Source organism: Diadema antillarum, unplaced genomic scaffold, assembly GCF_040938485.1.
Source record: "Diadema antillarum isolate AM-2024a unplaced genomic scaffold, OU_Dant_1.0 seq00000460_RagTag, whole genome shotgun sequence".
NCBI lineage: Eukaryota > Metazoa > Echinodermata > Echinoidea > Diadematoida > Diadematidae > Diadema > Diadema antillarum.
In genome coordinates, this window is record NW_027271431.1 from 3758623 (window position 1) to 3777933 (window position 19311).

The 19311-nt window shown below is 38.3% G+C and overlaps 1 protein-coding gene across 1 annotated transcript in view; it reads left to right on the forward strand.

The window, feature by feature from the left end:
- The window catches only part of LOC139733098 (zinc phosphodiesterase ELAC protein 2-like), a 59027-nt gene that overhangs the window by 20217 nt on the left and 19499 nt on the right, over window positions 1-19311 (forward strand). Inside the window, exons 2-3 of the mRNA XM_071643941.1 lie at window positions 16857-17129; window positions 17855-17905. Coding sequence (XP_071500042.1) covers window positions 16857-17129; window positions 17855-17905 — 324 coding nt within the window. The remainder of the gene's footprint in view (window positions 1-16856; window positions 17130-17854; window positions 17906-19311) is intronic.

Genomic DNA, 19311 nt, shown 5'->3' on the forward strand with positions numbered 1-19311 from the left:
TGTTAAATTGTGCCCAAAGAGTATACACTCTGATTCCATATACGAATGTAATGTGTAATCTCTCCTGACTAAACTCTTTGGTTGTGCCATCTTGAATAATGCGGTTATGTTAGGCCTATATGCAGAGCTACCATCAAGTCTCAAGCATGCGTGAGACTCAATCATTTAGGGGCAATCTCACAATCTCACGCATGGCACCCATTTTTCTCACGCATCGGGCCAAGTCTGGAACTTGGGCCTATAATAATGAGTATAGCTCAAAAGATTAAAGTGATAGTTGCAAATGAAGGTATATTTCCCTTTTGTCTTTCAAAATAAGTAAAAGATAGTCACTTATAAGTATGCACCTAGCTGATGAAATTGAAAAAGCTCCCTACTCTGGCCACAGAGGGGCCGGGGCAAATCCCCTCCCACACCCTTGCTCGCGCGCATATTCGCATGCCGAGATGCCGATTAATGAATATCTCACTCATAATTTTTTGGTTTTTTTTTTTTTTAACTTGGCATCCCTGCCTAGTGTATGTTTGAGTGCAAGCCTTCTGTCCACGCCCTGATCATGGTGTAATAAGCACGAGCCCTTTACATTGTCATGGCATATATTATGTCTGGTTATATCTAGTTTCCCCATTTACTCTCTAAAAAAAATCGAGTGAAAATATTCACTCTTAAAGGAGTGAATACAAAAATGAGTGAATTGAGAGTGAAATTGGAGTGAATTTTGAGTGAAAACGTTCATTTTCACTCGTTTTAGAGTGACCTCAGGGATCACTCCAAAATCTTCGAGTGATCCCTGTGGTCACTCCAAAATGAGTGAAAATGAACATTTTCACTCAAAATTCACTCCAATTTCACTCTAAATTCACTCTTTTTTTGTATTCACTCCTTTAAGAGTGAATATTTTCACTCGATTTTTTTTTAGAGAGTAATCCTGTATAATTTCCGATCCCGATTGTATAGACCGCGGGCAGAAGCTTAGCCTAAATTCTTACTTTTCATTTAATATTATGTCATTTTATGTTCATTTTCCTTTTTTTTTTACTCACTTCGATAAAGGAACTACAATCACACTGTGATAGCATAGGGCTTGTGGTAGGCATTACTTTGTCATATAAAGCAAGGAGGTATATAGGGCCTATAACAAAGACGACTTGTCATATTTATTGTGCATGGGAATTCAGGAAGCTTTGTAAAGTATGATACTTTTATAAATAAATGTTTGTGGTAGAATTATTTCTCATTTACTTGGTAATTACTACTGTGGGAGAATTGCAGTCTGTTAAAACAATTAAATGACAATATACAAGTCACCATGGCAAACTGGTATTGCTTTTGTTAAACTGTTTTTAAGTTTTCCTATTATTTATAGATCATGGATCAACAGATTTTCATAAAAACACCCCGGCCCCCATCCTTTCTTTATGCCCCTGAGGCCTGCCGTTACCATGCCATAATCGGAATGAACAGATTTCCAGCAATCATATCACCCCTATCCGACAGAATATCTGCTCTGGTGAAAACATTATTTTAAATAGATATGCACTGAGACTTTTAGCCTGAAACAAGGCTAACTTTCCAGTAACCTGGCGTGGCGTTAATGTACACTTAACTACGTGTAGTAACCAGACGTTACGTGTGCCTACACCTCGCGTAACGCGTGGTGGAGTACGTGTAGTGCCAGGTACAACCACACGTTACGCCAGGGTACACGTCGCGTAACGTGTACCCACACGTCGCGTAACGCGTGCCTCACCACACGTAACGTGTGGTGGGGGCACGCGTAACGCCAGGTCAGGCTTCACTGTGCAAAGCCCATAGGCGAGCTCGACCTGGCGTTACGCGTACCCATACCACACGTTACGTGTGGTGAGGCACGCGTTACGCGACGTGTGGGTACACGTTACGCGACGCGTACCCTGGCGTAACGTGTGGTTGTACCTGGCACTACACGTACTCCACCACGCGTTACGCGAGGTGTAGGCACACGTAACGGCTTGTTACTACACGTAGTCAAGTGTACCCTAAGGGGCCGCCAGGCTACTGGAAAGTTAGCCGTGCGCAAGGCTTTATATCCTTTAAAAAATAATAAAATAAAAATTGTAATACAGGTCTATACTTTAGTAGTCAGTCTACAGACTACAGTACATTATCATTATCTTTTATCTATCATTGTTACAAATCGTGCCTTTTTATAATTTTCATCACCATTGACAATAAATTACCTTTCATATGATATACAGTAAGCTAACGTTGGCTGTGGCAGACTGCATGCCCATTGAAGAATGTAGACGTACCCTGTACCGCACCACCGCACGCGAAGTATCCGACCTAGCTAGGCCTACTCTGAATGTACTCGACATTGAATTGCACCCCTCTGTGACAGTAAGTTCATTTGATTTTTTGATATTGATTAATAGCAATACAAACTATTTGTCTACTACACTAATGTGTCTCATGTCATACAGAACTGCAGTTAATAGGAAAACTGTAGGTACACGATTAGAAAATACACTCCAAAATTACTCGACTTGTCCGTCTTCCAAGTTCCAGCCTTGTAGTAGTTGTACTTTCACTTTTCCTGACGGAGTGGCCCGCCGAAGCTCTGGGGGAGCGCGCCCGTCGTGATTGCCATGAATGAATATGTGACCTTGTGGGTTATACTATAGACGCTGATGATCTACCGTCGTATCCATGACCAAATCTCAATAATTACACAGAACCAAACTACATTAGCGCCTTATTTTGTACTAATAGTAGGCTCCTATGAATAGACTAGTAGACCTAGCGTTAGACCTACTTATTGTGAACAAGTAGGACTAGGAATATGCCTAAATATTGCTAGAGTCTATTCTGTTTAACGTTACACTCATACAGTATAAGAGTATGCAAAAGACTAATTGGACAGTACAGTAGAATCTATACGTAGTATTTACCCTCATAATTCTGAAAATTATCAAATTTGTAAAGTGCATATTTAAGGTGAGACTTGAAAATTATAGTCAATGCAAGGCTAAACAATGATGAAAAGGAACAGAGGCACCAGTACAAATTATGTTGGCCGTATCTATGGTTGGACATGGAAAATTGGCTAATGACAGGTCACTGGGATAGTCATTCTGTAATATTTTGGAATCATAGAATCCATGTATATATATATATATATATGTAAATATGTATGATATAGGTATGTTGATCAGTACGTTGGAGATTCGTGGAACACGAATGTAATAGACATGGAGTATTTCCCCAGCATACTGTATTACTAGCAAAGGCATAATATTTTGTTTTTTTAAATTCTTCACACATTGCTTATTTTCACATAATTAATGACATACAATGCACATGGGCCACGTTACTCCCCCCCCCCCCCCCCAGTTCACTTATGTTTTGAATTCTTAGGCAAAGAATATCTATTGATAAGCACTGTAATCTTCCTAGACTAGACTATTTTACTGATCACTAGCCTGAACAGACGCCGTGCAAAGCATTATATGGCATCGCAACTTCATTTACAGCGACATGGCTGTGTATGATCACATTTAAAAAAATGTGAAGTTAAAATCAATACATTAGAAAGGGTTGGGAACCACTTTGCTGTAATAAAGTCAAAGAAGATTGTGATGTTAGCCTGGACCATAGCAGCAGTACGTCATGTCAGAAAAGATAAGATAAATGTTAAAGATATCTTGGGCTGACAACAGTTGTTAGTGTGTTACCAATATGTATGCCATTAAAAAGGAAAAATCAGAAAATCAAAATATACAGTGAACTGCATTTACTCACAAGATGATGAAATTGGATCTTGAGGTGTTCAAATTTCTGTCAGGTGGCATATTTGTAACATGTTTTATTTTTCTTCACTTTGCTGGCTGAATCAGTTCTTAAACTATAAACAGTATGTTGTGTCTGCAGAATATCTAATGTGGATATGAATGTAGACGTATTATGTATGTGTGTCCCAATTGGAAGTTTATCATTGGTCAGTAACTAATATCATACTCCTCTTGGTCATCAAATTTCACTTTCCCATTCCTATTTCTCGTAACAAAACAATCTGTGATCATTCCTTCTCCCCACAACCCTCTCCCACTCACACAAAAATGTCATATGACAGGTGATCATAGACGGTTATGGGCAAGTAAACAAGCTTTTCTTTTTCATTCAGGTTGACTGAGTAGTGTGTGATCCTTAAGTCAGTAGGCACAAGTCAAAGCCAATAAACCTTGAATGCTACTTTGTAAGGTTAATCTAGATCTTTTACCCTTATTCTAAATCACTTAACTCCTCAAAATCCTTTGCCTTGATGATTTTTTGGACGTCAAGTTGTTGCTGTCTGAGGATGTTGACTATTTCATACTTTCATGGAATTTCAGTTTCCACAGTGATTGTTATTTTTTTGTTTGGGCAAAGGGTTGTGATCTGTCATTTACCACTGTCCTGAAGTTGTGTCCAATCGAATTATCAAAGTTTCTATTGTGTCTTATCACCATGATGTAGCTCAAGAAGTGCCTGGGACTGTATTGACATGACTTGAGAGGAAGACTGTCAGTCCATGCTTCACCCAGACATTGCCAATCTTCCTCATGTGTGTTTTGCTCATTAAAATCTAGAAAAGCAAGTAGCTAAGTGGTGAGTATGTCATCAAGTACATCAACTGATATAATGTATTATGAGTCACAATTTCTAATGAATTTATACAGTAAGTAAACCTGTAAATTTACACGAGGTTCAGGGTTCTTGTACATGGAATATGGGAGGATATTTCTGTTCAGAGCAAACAGCTACAGTGTAAGAAACAGTTTAACATTTGAGATAACATTTTTTTCTTCGTTTGTTTTTACCACCTTTTGACGCCTTTACCAAAGAAATAGGTCAAAAGTGAAACCTGCAATAGTGAGTCCCATCTCCCTGGAAATATGAACTGTTGTTACACCATGAGATTTGTCTTGAGTGGAAGAGTTAGCCACTCAGTATTGTTTATTACTTGTGTTAAGATTCAGTCAAAACTTTATGTTGTATGAATGATAATAAATTAAAATTTATAAAAAAATAATAAGAAATACACAAGTACATGCTTACATTAAGTTTTCACTTTCCAGTTGGTAATCTCTCATTAGGCATGAATTAAGCAAATACCAATTTCCAAATCTTGTGACAGAAATGCATACATGTTTACAAATTTCATGTGTGCAGTTTATGGGTTTAAGGCATAGTTGCAGTACGTGAGAATGTAATGCACATTACATTCTCATGTACTCATGTACATGTATAGTGTTTAATGAATCAGCATATGAACTCTGAAATTTCATATGCAGACATTTTGTGATGTGATGTTTACTGAATATTACCTCATTGAAAATAATATTCGTGACAGAAATGACTCAAAGTGTGTGAATGAGGTTGAGACATTACTCTATCTTCAGGCTCCTTTATTGAGTGCTTGAGGGCACTAAAACCCCTACAAATATGATTTGTTTGATGAATTTCAGGCTTTCAAGTCATAGATGCTTGGGGATGTTGACTATTTCATACTTTCAGGGAATATCATTGTCCTGGGTTTAGTATTTTATTTGTTGTTGTTGTGGGGGGGGGGGGGGGTGATCTGTCACCTGCCACTGTGCTGAAGTTGAGTGTAATGAAGTTATGAAAGGTTGACTCTTGTGTTTATTACTATGAATTAGCTCAAGAAATGCATCAGCTGGGGAATTGATCGACATTCAGAGGGAGACTATCAGTCCACCCATTGCCAAGCCATACTTCAACAAGACAGTGCCAATCTCCTTGACGTGCATTTGCTCTTCTGTAGCTGGAAAAACAAGGAGTTATGTGGTGAGTGTTTCATTGAGTACGTGAACTCATCCAAAGTACTATCATTGTGTTAACCTCAACTGTTTAGGAAGATAAAAGAGGGGGAAGGGATGGATGGGGGTAATCTTAGTTAGGCTCCTCCCAGGCCCCCCCCCCCCCCTCCAGATCTCAACAGTGTGATTGCAATTTGTAGTTGACAGTATTCGGAGCATGAAAAGATGTTATTCATTGATTTTAATCGAGATAAGCAAAAATAATCATGCTGTTGTGAAATTTGACTGAAAGCACAAATTTCTTTCCAACTGTATCACGTTTTTGAGCATATCTTGGTCTGACATGCATGTACATATTTTATATGCAATTTCCTCCTGGGTATCTAAAATTTGGTCTCTAAAGGGAGAATGCGGCAGACACTTGAAATGAAGAAGTTGTGAAACATCACAGCCATAGTTTTTCTGCAAAGACGACAGTGCTAGGAATGCCGAGGGGGACCTTCTAGCCCCCTCCTTGACAGTTTATAGTGAGGGTTAAAACCAATACTTTATATCATATTCTGGGTTCTTACCTGTGTCATGCAAGAACACGAGCTAGTGTCAGTTTGGCATTTGAAGTTATTATTTTTTTTAAAAGGACCTATTGGTGTCTTAACCAATTAGGTAAGAAAAAAGAACTTGCACTGATAGCAACATTAGGTTATTGGAGCATTGGATTTGTCTTGCATACAAGAATTTAGCCACTTGGTAATTATTTATTATTGATCTAAAGATGTTGAGAAAGCCATATACATTAAACTGTTGAAATATGATTGAATGAGTGTACAACGCTATGGAAATGTATGGGTCAATCCATGTCAAATCATCCAGTGCTTGTCACCCGACCCCCTCCGATTTTCTTTAAAATCGCACCAAATGTTCCCCAAAGTGTCTGACGGAAAATCCCAAAATATTTTGCCCCAAGGTCAATTGGTTGCTAAGATACAGCCTCACATAGCAACCGGTGCGCATTCAGAAAAATTAGTTAAAAGAAAATTAGGCATTTTTGATTGATTGTGGTGGCATGGATATTTATGCAAAAGTGTTCATTTTCAGGAAATTGAGAGAACTTTATAGTCTTTGCAAGAAAAACTGACTGTGACGCGAAATTGACTTTTCGTTAACGCGCACGAGGTCACCGAAAATGGTGTTAAATGTTAATTTCCAAAATTTTGATGCATATTTAGAGGCTAGTATCTTCCACATTTTATCACCTTAGGTTCTAATATATTATGCTGTTGAAGGCTTTGACTTGCTCAGTAATTTTGAAAAAAATCGGCGCATTCATGCCCACCGTTTTTACGGAGAGCGCCCTCAAAGTTGACAAAAATGAAAAATGTGCCAAATTCAAGGTCACGGATCACCCTTCGTCCCACCTAGGAATGGCACCAATTTTTGTGTATTGATAGACATTTACCTATATTATCTTGGGTTACCAAAGAAATTTTGCTCCCAAAATGTTCAATGGCAAATTTACCCTACCGAAAATGGTCGTAAATGGCCAAATTCCCATGTAATATCACATATTGGGTTTAGAGGACATTTCAAATGTCCAGTCTTTCAAGATAAAAAGGCCTAGCCCTGTGATATTTGCAGTAGGGATAGTCTGTTATACATATTTTAGTAATATACACCACAAAACACTTTCATTACATAATAATGACCTTGAAATTTAATCCAAATTTTGATAAAAACAATAAATTGCTCCATTTCCCTCATTGCTCTGCATACAATATTATGTAATACGTGTTTTGTAACACTTTTCACAGAGCAATATTTCAAGAATTATGAAAGCTGACAGCCTACCACATTAAGGTTCTAAAGTATTTGTGCTCTTCTTTCAGATTTTGTGTCAATTTGATCATGAATGTTATACCCTTGACCTTGAAGTGCTTCTAAAAATAGCTGTAAATTTGTTAACTACAAACCTACACACAATCATGACAGGTGTATTATGGCATGCTATACTAAGCTGTGATTCTTTCACAAACACAAAAGCTTTTTATGGTGTAAATGTATATACTGGAATTAATCTATACATGCTTGCAAGATATGTTACAGTCTATTACTTTGTTCTGATAATGACCCTCGATTTATGACCTTCAAAATCATGAGAAATGCCTATTCCTCTCCATAAAGACCTGTATTTAAGTACGTAATAATAGTTGATAATTATGGACATTGCGCCCAACATAATGAGACTCTTATTCTAGCCTGTGAAACGCACATTAAAAGGACTGAGAGTCTTCTTTTTCGGGGGATTTGTTCTGTACCATAATGAAAACTTCCAAAATCATTTCAATTCTTATGTATTTTCTTGTTTTTGGAATTTCTTATGTATTTCTTTGTTTTTCTGTTTTCTACATCATAACCATGTTTTTTTTTTTATTGGAAATTGTCACAGCCCACTTTTCTAACATAACTACAATAGAATTAATCAATCAAAGTGATAGATAGTAAAAATGGTCAAGTTTTTATGAGTTTCACCACAAAGCACTGTTTTCCATAGGAAATGCACACAAAATCACAAAATATTACTGTCCCCTTTTTTGATTGAAATTGAGGGTCATTGTCAGAACAAAGTAATTCATTGTAACATATCTTGCAAGCATGTATAGATTAATTCCAGTATATACATTTACACCACAAAAAGTTTTTGTGTTTGTGAAAGAATCACAGCTTAGTACAGCATGCCATAATACACCTGTCATGATTGTGTGTAGGTTTGTAGTTAACAAATTTACAGCTATTTTTAGAAGCACTTCAAGGTCAAGGGTATAACATTCATGATCAAATTGACACAAAATCTGAAAGAAGAGCACAAATACTTTAGAACCTTAATGTGGTAGGCTGTCAGCTTTCATAATTCTTGAAATATTGCTCTGTGAAAAGTGTTACAAAACACGTATTACATAATATTGTATGCAGAGCAATGAGGGAAATGGAGCAATTTATTGTTTTTATCAAAATTTGGATTAAATTTCAAGGTCATTATTATGTAATGAAAGTGTTTTGTGGTGTATATTACTAAAATATGTATAACAGACTATCCCTACTGCAAATATCACAGGGCTAGGCCTTTTTATCTTGAAAGCCTGGACATTTGAAATGTCCTCTAAACCCAATATGTGATATTACATGGGAATTTGGCCATTTACGACCATTTTCGGTAGGGTAAATTTGCCATTGAACATTTTGGGAGCAAAATTTCTTTGGTAACCCAAGATAATATAGGTAAATGTCTATCAATACACAAAAATTGGTGCCATTCCTAGGTGGGACGAAGGGTGATCCGTGACCTTGAATTTGGCACATTTTTCATTTTTGTCAACTTTGAGGGCGCTCTCCGTAAAAACGGTGGGCATGAATGCGCCGATTTTTTTCAAAATTACTGAGCAAGTCAAAGCCTTCAACAGCATAATATATTAGAACCTAAGGTGATAAAATGTGGAAGATACTAGCCTCTAAATATGCATCAAAATTTTGGAAATTAACATTTAACACCATTTTCGGTGACCTCGTGCGCGTTAACGAAAAGTCAATTTCACGTCACAGTCAGTTTTTCTTGCAAAGACTATAAAGTTCTCTCAATTTCCTGAAAATGAACACTTTTGCATAAATATCCATGCCACCACAATCAATCAAAAATGCCTAATTTTCTTTTAACTAATTTTTCTGAATGCGCACCGGTTGCTATGTGAGGCTGTATCTTAGCAACCAATTGACCTTGGGGCAAAATATTTTGGGATTTTCCGTCAGACACTTTGGGGAACATTTGGTGCGATTTTAAAGAAAATCGGAGGGGGTCGGGTGACAACTTTTCCGAAAATTGGATGATTTGACGTGGATTGACCCGTATCATAATTTTAATGAATTCACACACAAACCAACTCACAAGAACATGTGTATACCAATTTTTACTTCCCAATTGGTATTCTCACAATAGGTATGAATTACTGGTAAGCAAATTTTAATTTCAGATATATGGTGGCAGAAATGCACACGTGTCTACAAATGAATGCAGAGCTGCACAGACTATTTACAATACATAAGAATAATAATGCATAACATAATGATGAGACAATAACACTTTATGGCAGTTCATATGCAGGAATTTTGCAATGCAGTTTGACTATGAATAATGATTTACTCCATTGAAAGGACATTTTTTAAAAAATCTATTTCATATTCTGTGTATAAAGAGGTGAGACATCATCTCATATTAAGTCTCACTTTGCTTAAAAGATGAAAATGTTCTTCATTTTCTGATAATGATCAACTACAGCAGTCTACATAATTCAGATATCTTTTGGCCTATTGTAATGCATGAAATAGGCCTTCACAAGAGTTTTCATATTTGCTATGTCAAATCTTCCTGTTTATTTGTTTGTTTGTTTTTTTCTTTAATATGGGGAGGTTAACATCTCAGTGCATATATCTTAACACAAGACATGTGTTAGATTCTTGGGAGATGTTTTATGTGTGAAGTATAATCTCATTCTCTTTTTCCACTTTTTTTTTTGAAATTTCTTGTCTCTTTTGAAGGTATAACTCAGTTGACTCAATCATCATACTCGACAAGCTTGAACTTGGAAGGTGGTACTATTTAAGCACGCAAAGAATCTTGTGGATATTTCCCTTCTGGAAGAGCTCATTCTTTGTATAGTACACAGATGATGAGGCACAATGTCATTCTTTGTGTGGTTAAGCCAGTAGTCAAGGAATGGTGTGGAGCATCCACATAGAATATATGTTACAGCGCCATGCTTTGTTCATTTCTGTGGCAAGAAATGATCTCATCACTTAACTGTGCCCTATGTCCAGGGTATGTTGATGCACAGAAATGGGAGCCTTAGTTTCAACATTTCTTGAGAGTTTAGTGACGGTAATGGCTCCTTATATTGAATAATCTGACCATGCAACTAATCACAATAGCAGGTCAATATCGATTTCTGTTGTTGTTGTTGTTTGTCTCTGCAAGTGAAATTGTATACTACAGTTCTGAAACTCCAACTGTCCTAGAGGTCTTGCAAATAATTTCAATTTTAGCACTTTTTCACAGGCTCTGCTATTTTACATTGAACAACTCTTTCATATTATCTCTGAGGAGTAACATAATATGACTGTCTCTTCAAAACTCAGCAAGGCATGCATTCTCATTATCTACCTTTTCAAATTTACGATGTGCTTTCATTCTGGAATTTACTCTTTAATATAACTCAAAACTGACGATTTCTTTCACTTTGAGAGCATTAACTAAAGGGACGGTGTATAAAATGGTGATTGTGCACGCAGCTTTGTTCTTGGTCTACAGTGTAAAATGTATATAAGCATTCAGTATGGAAAGGACAAGATGATTGTTTGGCAACAAGTAGATTTTTTTAGTGGGGCATAATGCATTTCTCATATACTAGTAGTGTAATGAAATCATGTGCTTTTATGACTAATGATGTGACTGCATCAAATATGCAGACTGTGGTTGTGCTTTGTACATGGCGAAAGCCACAGATAACAAATGACATAATTATGTGAATAAGAATGTTTATATGTGCATGTATGTGTAGCCCAGTGGCTACTAGCGCACAAAATTGCCCGGTGACGCAAAAGTACACAGCCCTATACAGCCCCCTTCTTTGAGTTTATGCAATCAGGGAGGTCCCTGATGAAATCCTTTGTTTTGCTTCCTGTCAGACTACCTTTGTTTTCTCGTCGTCAATGCCCCTTCCCAAGAAAAGAGTGATTAACAGCAGTTTATGAGTTTAGCAATCAACTCCCCCATAACAGGTCCATAATCTTCAGCACCAGAGCCCCACTCCAAATAACTGAACGTAACTAGTGTGAGGAGGCGCCTCACACCCTAATTTTCATGTGCACTGATTCCGGTGTCTTAAGAAGTAGTCAAACAAATTAGAGACCATTGGTGAGCAATGCGGGCACTGGCTCTTTGTCTCCTGCCCCTTGTTTGATATCGTTAATTATAATTATTCAAGCGGAAATTGACAGGAAACACTACAGAAGATTTTGCATAGAAAATAATGGGAGGAGCTAATGGGACATGTCACCAATGGGGGTTTAATTATTTTGTGGAGACCACTCCCAAAGATCAGATTTAACCAAATGAAATAGTGGTAGGAAAAGAAAATGTGAATAGTTAATTAGGTATAAAAGAGCATGTTTGAGAGTTGTGAGTGTCAAAACTTGGTGAGTGTCAAAACTTGGTGAGTGTCAAGCTTAGTGAATGACTGAGCTGAGAGGAGAGAAGTGGCAAGCAAAATTTGACCGAGCTCCTACACATTATGTAGAGAAGCAATTAAGAGCGTCAGAGAATTTTGGAACTTTGAGAGTTGTGTGAAGCTTGAGGAGACAGGAGCAGATTTTTGGTTGGAGACCACTCAGATAGAGTTGGAAACCCCCTTCCTTCACCCACCATGTCCTCTCCAAACTAATTATTAACCTGCACTGACACTGTGTACCTCGCTGACATAGAACTGTGAGCGTCATCACGATGATGTTAATCGGACTGTTCACATGATTTCATTCGGCTCGCCCAAAGTCAGAGTGTAATGAACTCGAGCGACAACTGGTTTGTTGGCGTCATGGTCATGATGGTTGGAGCGTTCCATCCGACTGAGGCAAAGCATGGACCTATTGTAGTAGGTCCATGGGCAAAGTAAAGTAACAGCGACTGTGTTGATGCTGGACTCCCCACGCCCCTGGTGATGAACCGGCTGATGAGTTTGTGATAAGGGCAGATTTCCGACTGGACACCCCAGCTCATCGACGATGACGAGATCGACATGCGGAGGTCTTCATGAGTCGACCAAACAGACGTCGAGCTAAATGGCCACACCCCCACTCATTTCATTTACCCAACTAACCAAACCCCTTCCCCTTCCGTAGAGTAAAATGGTCGTAAAGAGTCTCCTGTTAATGAGTATTAAAGAGATGAGTGCGAGAGAGAGGTCCAGTTATATTATGTATTATTGATTAGTGTTGCTAGGGTGACAAAAGGTCGTTCCGTATACATTTGCAGAAAATGTGTCATGAGTTGTAAAAAGGAAATTGTTTGTGAGCCATTCATTATTTCAGGCCTACGGGAAGGCCGGTGAATAAATATGCTGTTTGAAGCATTAGAGTTAATTATATAAAATTGAACCCTTGTTTATATTTTGTCCTCACCCCTGTGGAGAAATATTAGGCCCCTTTTAAAATTTTGGGATTGAAAGTTGATGATGATTGGTGTCTATGTAATTACCTAACCCCCGACCAGTAGAGAGAGAAGCTAACAGACCAGACCAACATTTATCCGCCTCTGTACAACATTGGTCACCCCCTTGCCACAATTTGGGGTTTGTGGGGGGGGGGGGGGGGAGGAGGGTTAGATATGTATGTGTCAATATACATATCAGGGGTGGATCCAGGAATTCTGTAAAAGGGGAGGGGGCACAACTAATATTCCTGGTGCCAATTTCAGGTTTCATTTCATTTTTTTCTTTTTACATCTTGTGTTTTTAACGAAAAATAAAGGGGGGGGGGGTGGTGTAGGCCAGTTGCGCACCCTGGATCTGCCACTGCATATATCTATATTTTGTGTACATGTGTTATACATCCACATATATATATATATATATATATATATATATATATATACATGTGTGTGTGTGTGTGTGTGTGTGTATAGATAGCTTATGTCGGATACATTCAATCTTTAAAAGAAAAGTAAACAACCACTGCAAAAATACTAATAAAAAGATTTTCAATGCAGAAGTATAGCAGTTTGATTAATGAGTAAAAGTTGTCGCAGATATGGACATTCGTCGCAAGGTTAAGAGCTGTGACAAAATTTCACCAGATTTTGTTTGGTGGTGCTAATGAATAGTTTCATTCTCCAAATATATGTTTGTTTTCATTGTTTCCAATTGGATGATTTTGGGGAACAATGCAATGGTGTGCCAGGTTCCTTGAGTGACATGTTTATCCTTCACTGTTTACAGACTGCGACATGCACACAATGACTGTAACAAAGCAATTTAGAAATAACTTTCAATAACTGTGAATAGTAATAGTGATCTGCCAACACTTGACGATAGCTCAAATACACGCAATTAGTGAGCCGTGAGATCTACTTCCATTTTCTAGGCAAGGAAGACATGTAAGAACAATGGAAATACTCACAAATTTTCAGTGACCCGGCCGTTCATCTATTACTGTTGTCCCTAGACCAAGGATAATGTTCAGCCTTGTATTAGGTTATTGCAACAAAACCAACATTTCAAGTACACATTGTAATACATATAACTGAAATTGGACCAAGAATCAGAAGCATGTTCATTGGTACATACTAGAAGTGGCATGAGTATATGGACCATGGCAGTAATTGCATTACTGTATTTTATTGATATGTGCATTACATAATTAAAATGGGGATTTCATTAAAAATATGATTAAAAAAAGCATTGTAAAATTTGATAGGAGAACAATTGTTTTGTTGTTGTGAGTTGAAATGATTGCATGAAAGACAGTGATGGTTATCTGATGCATGTGATTGTGATAAAAGGGGGAATCTTGGAAACTGGCAAATTTTTCTGATAGATTCCATATTCCTTAGATCCACAAGTTAAAGTGAAAGTAGTAATCAAGTAATATAAAAAACTGAATTGTATGTATGTGATCGTTTGTGTGTGTGTGTGTGTGTGTGTGTGTGTTTATGTGTGTATGTAAGGTGTGAGTGACTGTGTCCATCAGTGTGTAGCAGCTCAAATTTTCTCTGCCTTTCTCTGCTCCACAAGCTCTCTTCTCTCCTCTCCTTTCCGATCTCCCTCTCCCTTTCTTTTTCCTGCTCTTTTTTTCTCAGTCTCTCTGTGGCTAAACTGACCCTCTCCGGTTGTTTCATTTTCTCCTCAAACAATCAGTTTCCAGTTGTGGTTAAAACGGAAAAATTTAATTGCTCAGCCAACGACCTAAATTAAACAATAACGTAACTGGCATCTATGTTCATCACCATTATGTAGACCAAATACTGTACAGGTACTGTAAGGAACAGTGCAAAGTAATACTGAAGAACAGTATACTGAAGAAGCGGTAAAAACAAATGAAAGTAACATGAAACAAATGCCTACACATATAGGATATATAACATAAAAAATAAGAAACAATCACAAAAATCATAATCTGTGAAATCAACGCCATAGGCCTATTCATTAAAATTCAACAGACTACACTAAAAAGTATCGATTTCATTTTAGAAGACACAAAGTAAAAAAGCAAAACACTCTCATTCCAAATGAAATAATGAAATCATAATTCAATAACTTAGATATTCATCCCCTACACAAGATATCTCAGCTCATCAAAATTATTTAGACACGTATTTTTCCCCTACACAAGTTATCTCAGCTCATCAAAAATATTTAGACACGTATCGACTATAGCAGATTAAAAAACAAAAACATATCCTGAAACAAGGCTAATTTTTCAGGCGCCTGGCGTGGCGTTGTGTACACTTGACTACGTGTAGTCAACCTGACGTTACGTGTGCCTACCCCACGCGTAACGCGTGGTGGACTACGCGTAGCGCCAGGTACAACCACGCGTTACGCCAGGGTACACGTCGCGTAACGTGTACCCACGCGTCGCGTTACGCGTGCTTGACCACGCGTTACGTGACGTGTGGGTACGCGTAACGTGACGCGTGGGTACACGTAACGTCAGGTTAGGCACGTGTAGTTGTTTTGGACCACACGAGGTGTTTGAGAAACCTCACGTACTTCCAAAACCTTACGCGTGCCTGACCACACGTAACGCGTGGGTACACGTCACGTTACGTGTACCCACGCGTCGCGTAACGCGTGCCCCCACCACACGTAACGTGTGGTGGGGGCACGCGTAACGCCAGGTCGGGCTCGCCTATGGAATTTGTACAGTGAAGCCTGACCTGGCGTTACGCGTGCCCACACTACACGTTACGTGTGGCGTGGGCACGCGTTACGCGACGTGTGGGTACACGTAACGTGACGTGTACCCACGCGTTACGTGTGGTCAGGCACGCGTAGGTGTTTCGAGGTACGTGTAGTGACCTGACGCAGTGAGCCGTATGGCTTGCCATACACCTTCGCTTCGCTTCGCTTCGCTTCGCTTCGCTTCGCTCCTAGTGTAGCTAGCTAGGGCCGCGCCGATATGCGGCATGCACAATACATACGGTTCATATGCATACGATACACGCTGTGTGTGCTGTGGGATCGTCACAAGATTCGAGAGCGGAGCTTCCAGTTCTCGTGGAAAATTAGTTCTTGACGGATATCTTACACGTGAAACCAATTACCTCCCACAAAGTCGTTATCAGATTCTTCCTGGCTGGTTTCACAGCAGAAACTGCGAATTTTACGGTTATCTAAAGGTGGTGAAGAAGGGGCACTCACCAGGTCCAGGGAACTGAGATTGAGAGGGTCACCATATTGCGTAATACATCGCTTCACGTGTGGTGTGTGTCGGCCTACAGAAGAGATCAACGAGTGAGATGATTCTGAATTGAAGTCGAGAGCTAAAGACAAGTAAATGTAAGCGTTTGGTGAATGGATGAGGAGAAAAAGGGGTTCCTTAATGCAGGAAGCTACCCTGATAATCAACCTGAGCCTGTGAGGTTTATAGAATTAGAAAGGCTGAGAAAGGCTGAGAGTGATCGTGATTAGAGAACCGCTGTCGTCTGCCATCTGGTCGGTGATGCAATAGCTATGTAACAACACTTCAGTACTAGTACTACCCTATATATACAACACAATTCCAATACAATGAAACGTTCTTTTTGATGTCATTAGTGATTGCTTTACCAGTGTTTACAATACCTACTTGTCTATGACCATCCTACATGCCTCTCACGTCTGGCATTTTCAGTTTGTGCAAACAGAATAGGGGTATTGTCGCTCTGGGAAATGCTTTTTGGAAAAATGGCCTGACTGTTCTTCGAACTTATCGATGCCATAATCATGTGAATCGTAGCATTTCGTATGGTTTTGAATCAAGGCAGAATTCAAAACATTGTCAAAGACTAAGGGTTCATCCTGCCTTACGCAGTGGCAAGTCTGCGTGTGGTTCGTCACAAGTTTTCCTGAAGAGGCGCTCGTCACATTGGGAGATGGCGGCGGAGAAGGCGAAACTGAGGTTCCTGAAGAATAGGGAGAAACGAGCTCAGCTGGACAAGGGTCCCCAGCAGAGCTCTGTGGTATCACTGCAGATCATTGGGGATGGATCTTTGGACAGTCCACAGTCTCTTCTGATCATCACTGACATGTCTCGGTATGCTGAGTTACATTTCCTGTGAAGTCTAGGATCTCTTTTGTAAACATGTGGATGTACAGTTTGTATCTTTCATTGCCCTCTTTGATTGTTAACCAAAAATCATCACTGTACAATGTCCCTCCCTGCATTTGCCATTGATTATTGAATTTATGGCGATGAATAGAATAGTGCAAGACTGTACATTTTCTTTTTTTTTTTCTTGCCTTTAGCCTTAGTTATGATGAAGTATATCCTTGCAGCAGCATGTATGATAATCTACATGCTGTAGACTGGAATAGATGGTGCAATGAGAGTGTTGCAGTGAATATTAGTTGACATACAGTGTACTTTCATTTTACATTGATAGGGAGTGTCATGTGCTCAGGCCTCAGACAAAGTTTATTATTGGCTATGTTTTGCGTTGAAACTGATTTTAGGATGTCTGAAGTGTGGTGATAGTGATGGTCAATACTCTAGATTGGGACTGAGCTTTGATACCTTTGGTTTATGGCATTACATGTACAAGCAGCCCCTATTTGTGGTTGCATGTGTTTATCATCTCAAGTCCTGAATGCACAATAACATGGAAATGATTGATAAATTTAGATAATGCAAATTTAGTAAAAAGTACAATGGAGGCTAATGGGTTTTTTGTTTTGTTTTGTTTCTCATGTATAACAACATGGTGATAAGTGAATGTACAAGTATGTGGTGTCATTTTCATTTTCATTTTTTTTTTTTAGATACTTGTTCAACTGTGGTGAAGGTACACAGAGACTCCTGATGGAATGTGGGTGAGTGTCATCTTCTGAATCTTAAAGGTTTTTAACTGCATGTATTCAGATTACAGCATCACATCAGTTGTCAGTATCTTGGAGTCATCTAGTGATATGTTTTTTTCACCCTGTCAAAAGTTGACAAACAGACAAGTTTACAAGCAGACAAACAGAATGACAAAAGGAGAAGCATAGTATAGTCACAAGCTTAAAGGACAAGTTCACCTTCATAAACATAAGGATTGAGAGAATGTAGCAATATTAGTAGAACACATCATTGAAAGTTTGAGGAAAATCAGACAATCCGTTCAAAAGTTATGAATTTTTGAAGTTTTTATGCAGTAACCGCTGGATGAGAAGACTAACTGCAGTATATGAATAACTGAGATGTCACATGCGTACAACAATATAAGGAAAATATACAGAGAATTTCACAAAATTCTATCTTTTGAAAAAAGTACACTTTCCCTTGACTCGTTACCGACAAATGTTATGGGTAATATTATTCCCCGTCTTTAGAAAGACGCAAGTCAAGTGCTCTTTTATTATGCGAAAAAAGTGAAAATATGTTGAATTTTCTTTTACATTTTCTTTATACTGTTGTACGCATATGACTCACAAGCTGTAGTAGTCTCCTCATCCAGCGGTTCCAACACAAAAATTTAAAAAATTCATAACTTTTGCATTGATTGTCCATTTTTCCTCAAACTTTCACTGATATGTTCTACTAATATTGTTGCATTCTCTCAATCCTTATGTTTATGAAGGTGAACTTGTCCTTTAAACTTTAACCCTAATCAGGCTGGGGGGGGGCAGAATTCGCCCCCCCCCTCGATGTTTCGCGCAATATCTTCGCAGCGCGATAAGCTCCCGCCGCGATGTTTCATGACGTTTTTCTTTCAAGTATCGCGCAACTTTTGAGACCAAAATTGTTGCGCCCGCGCGTACCGTTTTGACGCCCGTTCGAAAAAAATTTGTCAACCCCAAAATTGCTCCAAAACGTGATTTTGTGTACAAATCCAATGCAAATTGTGTTTTTTCAATTAATTCACATAAAAATTCATATCTTGACTTAGAATGGACGAAATTAATTTATTTTAGCATAATAAACCTTCGAAAAATGTCTGTGACAAATTTTGGCCAAAAAACAAGCAAAAACAAAAGGTCGAAAAACAGAGAAATACATAAATTCAAAAAAACAATAAAATACATCAGAAATTAATTTCGATACAGATCTTTTTTTATCCTATGTCTCAGGAGAATGATACAAGAAACATTTTAAAAAAGAAATTAGCTTAATTAGAGCATTAATAAGTGATTTAGAGCCTAAAACTGATTTTATGCATATTTTACAATAATTAATTAATATAAAATATAAGAAAAATTTTTCGGAGAAAGCAACCATACATTTTGATAGTACACGT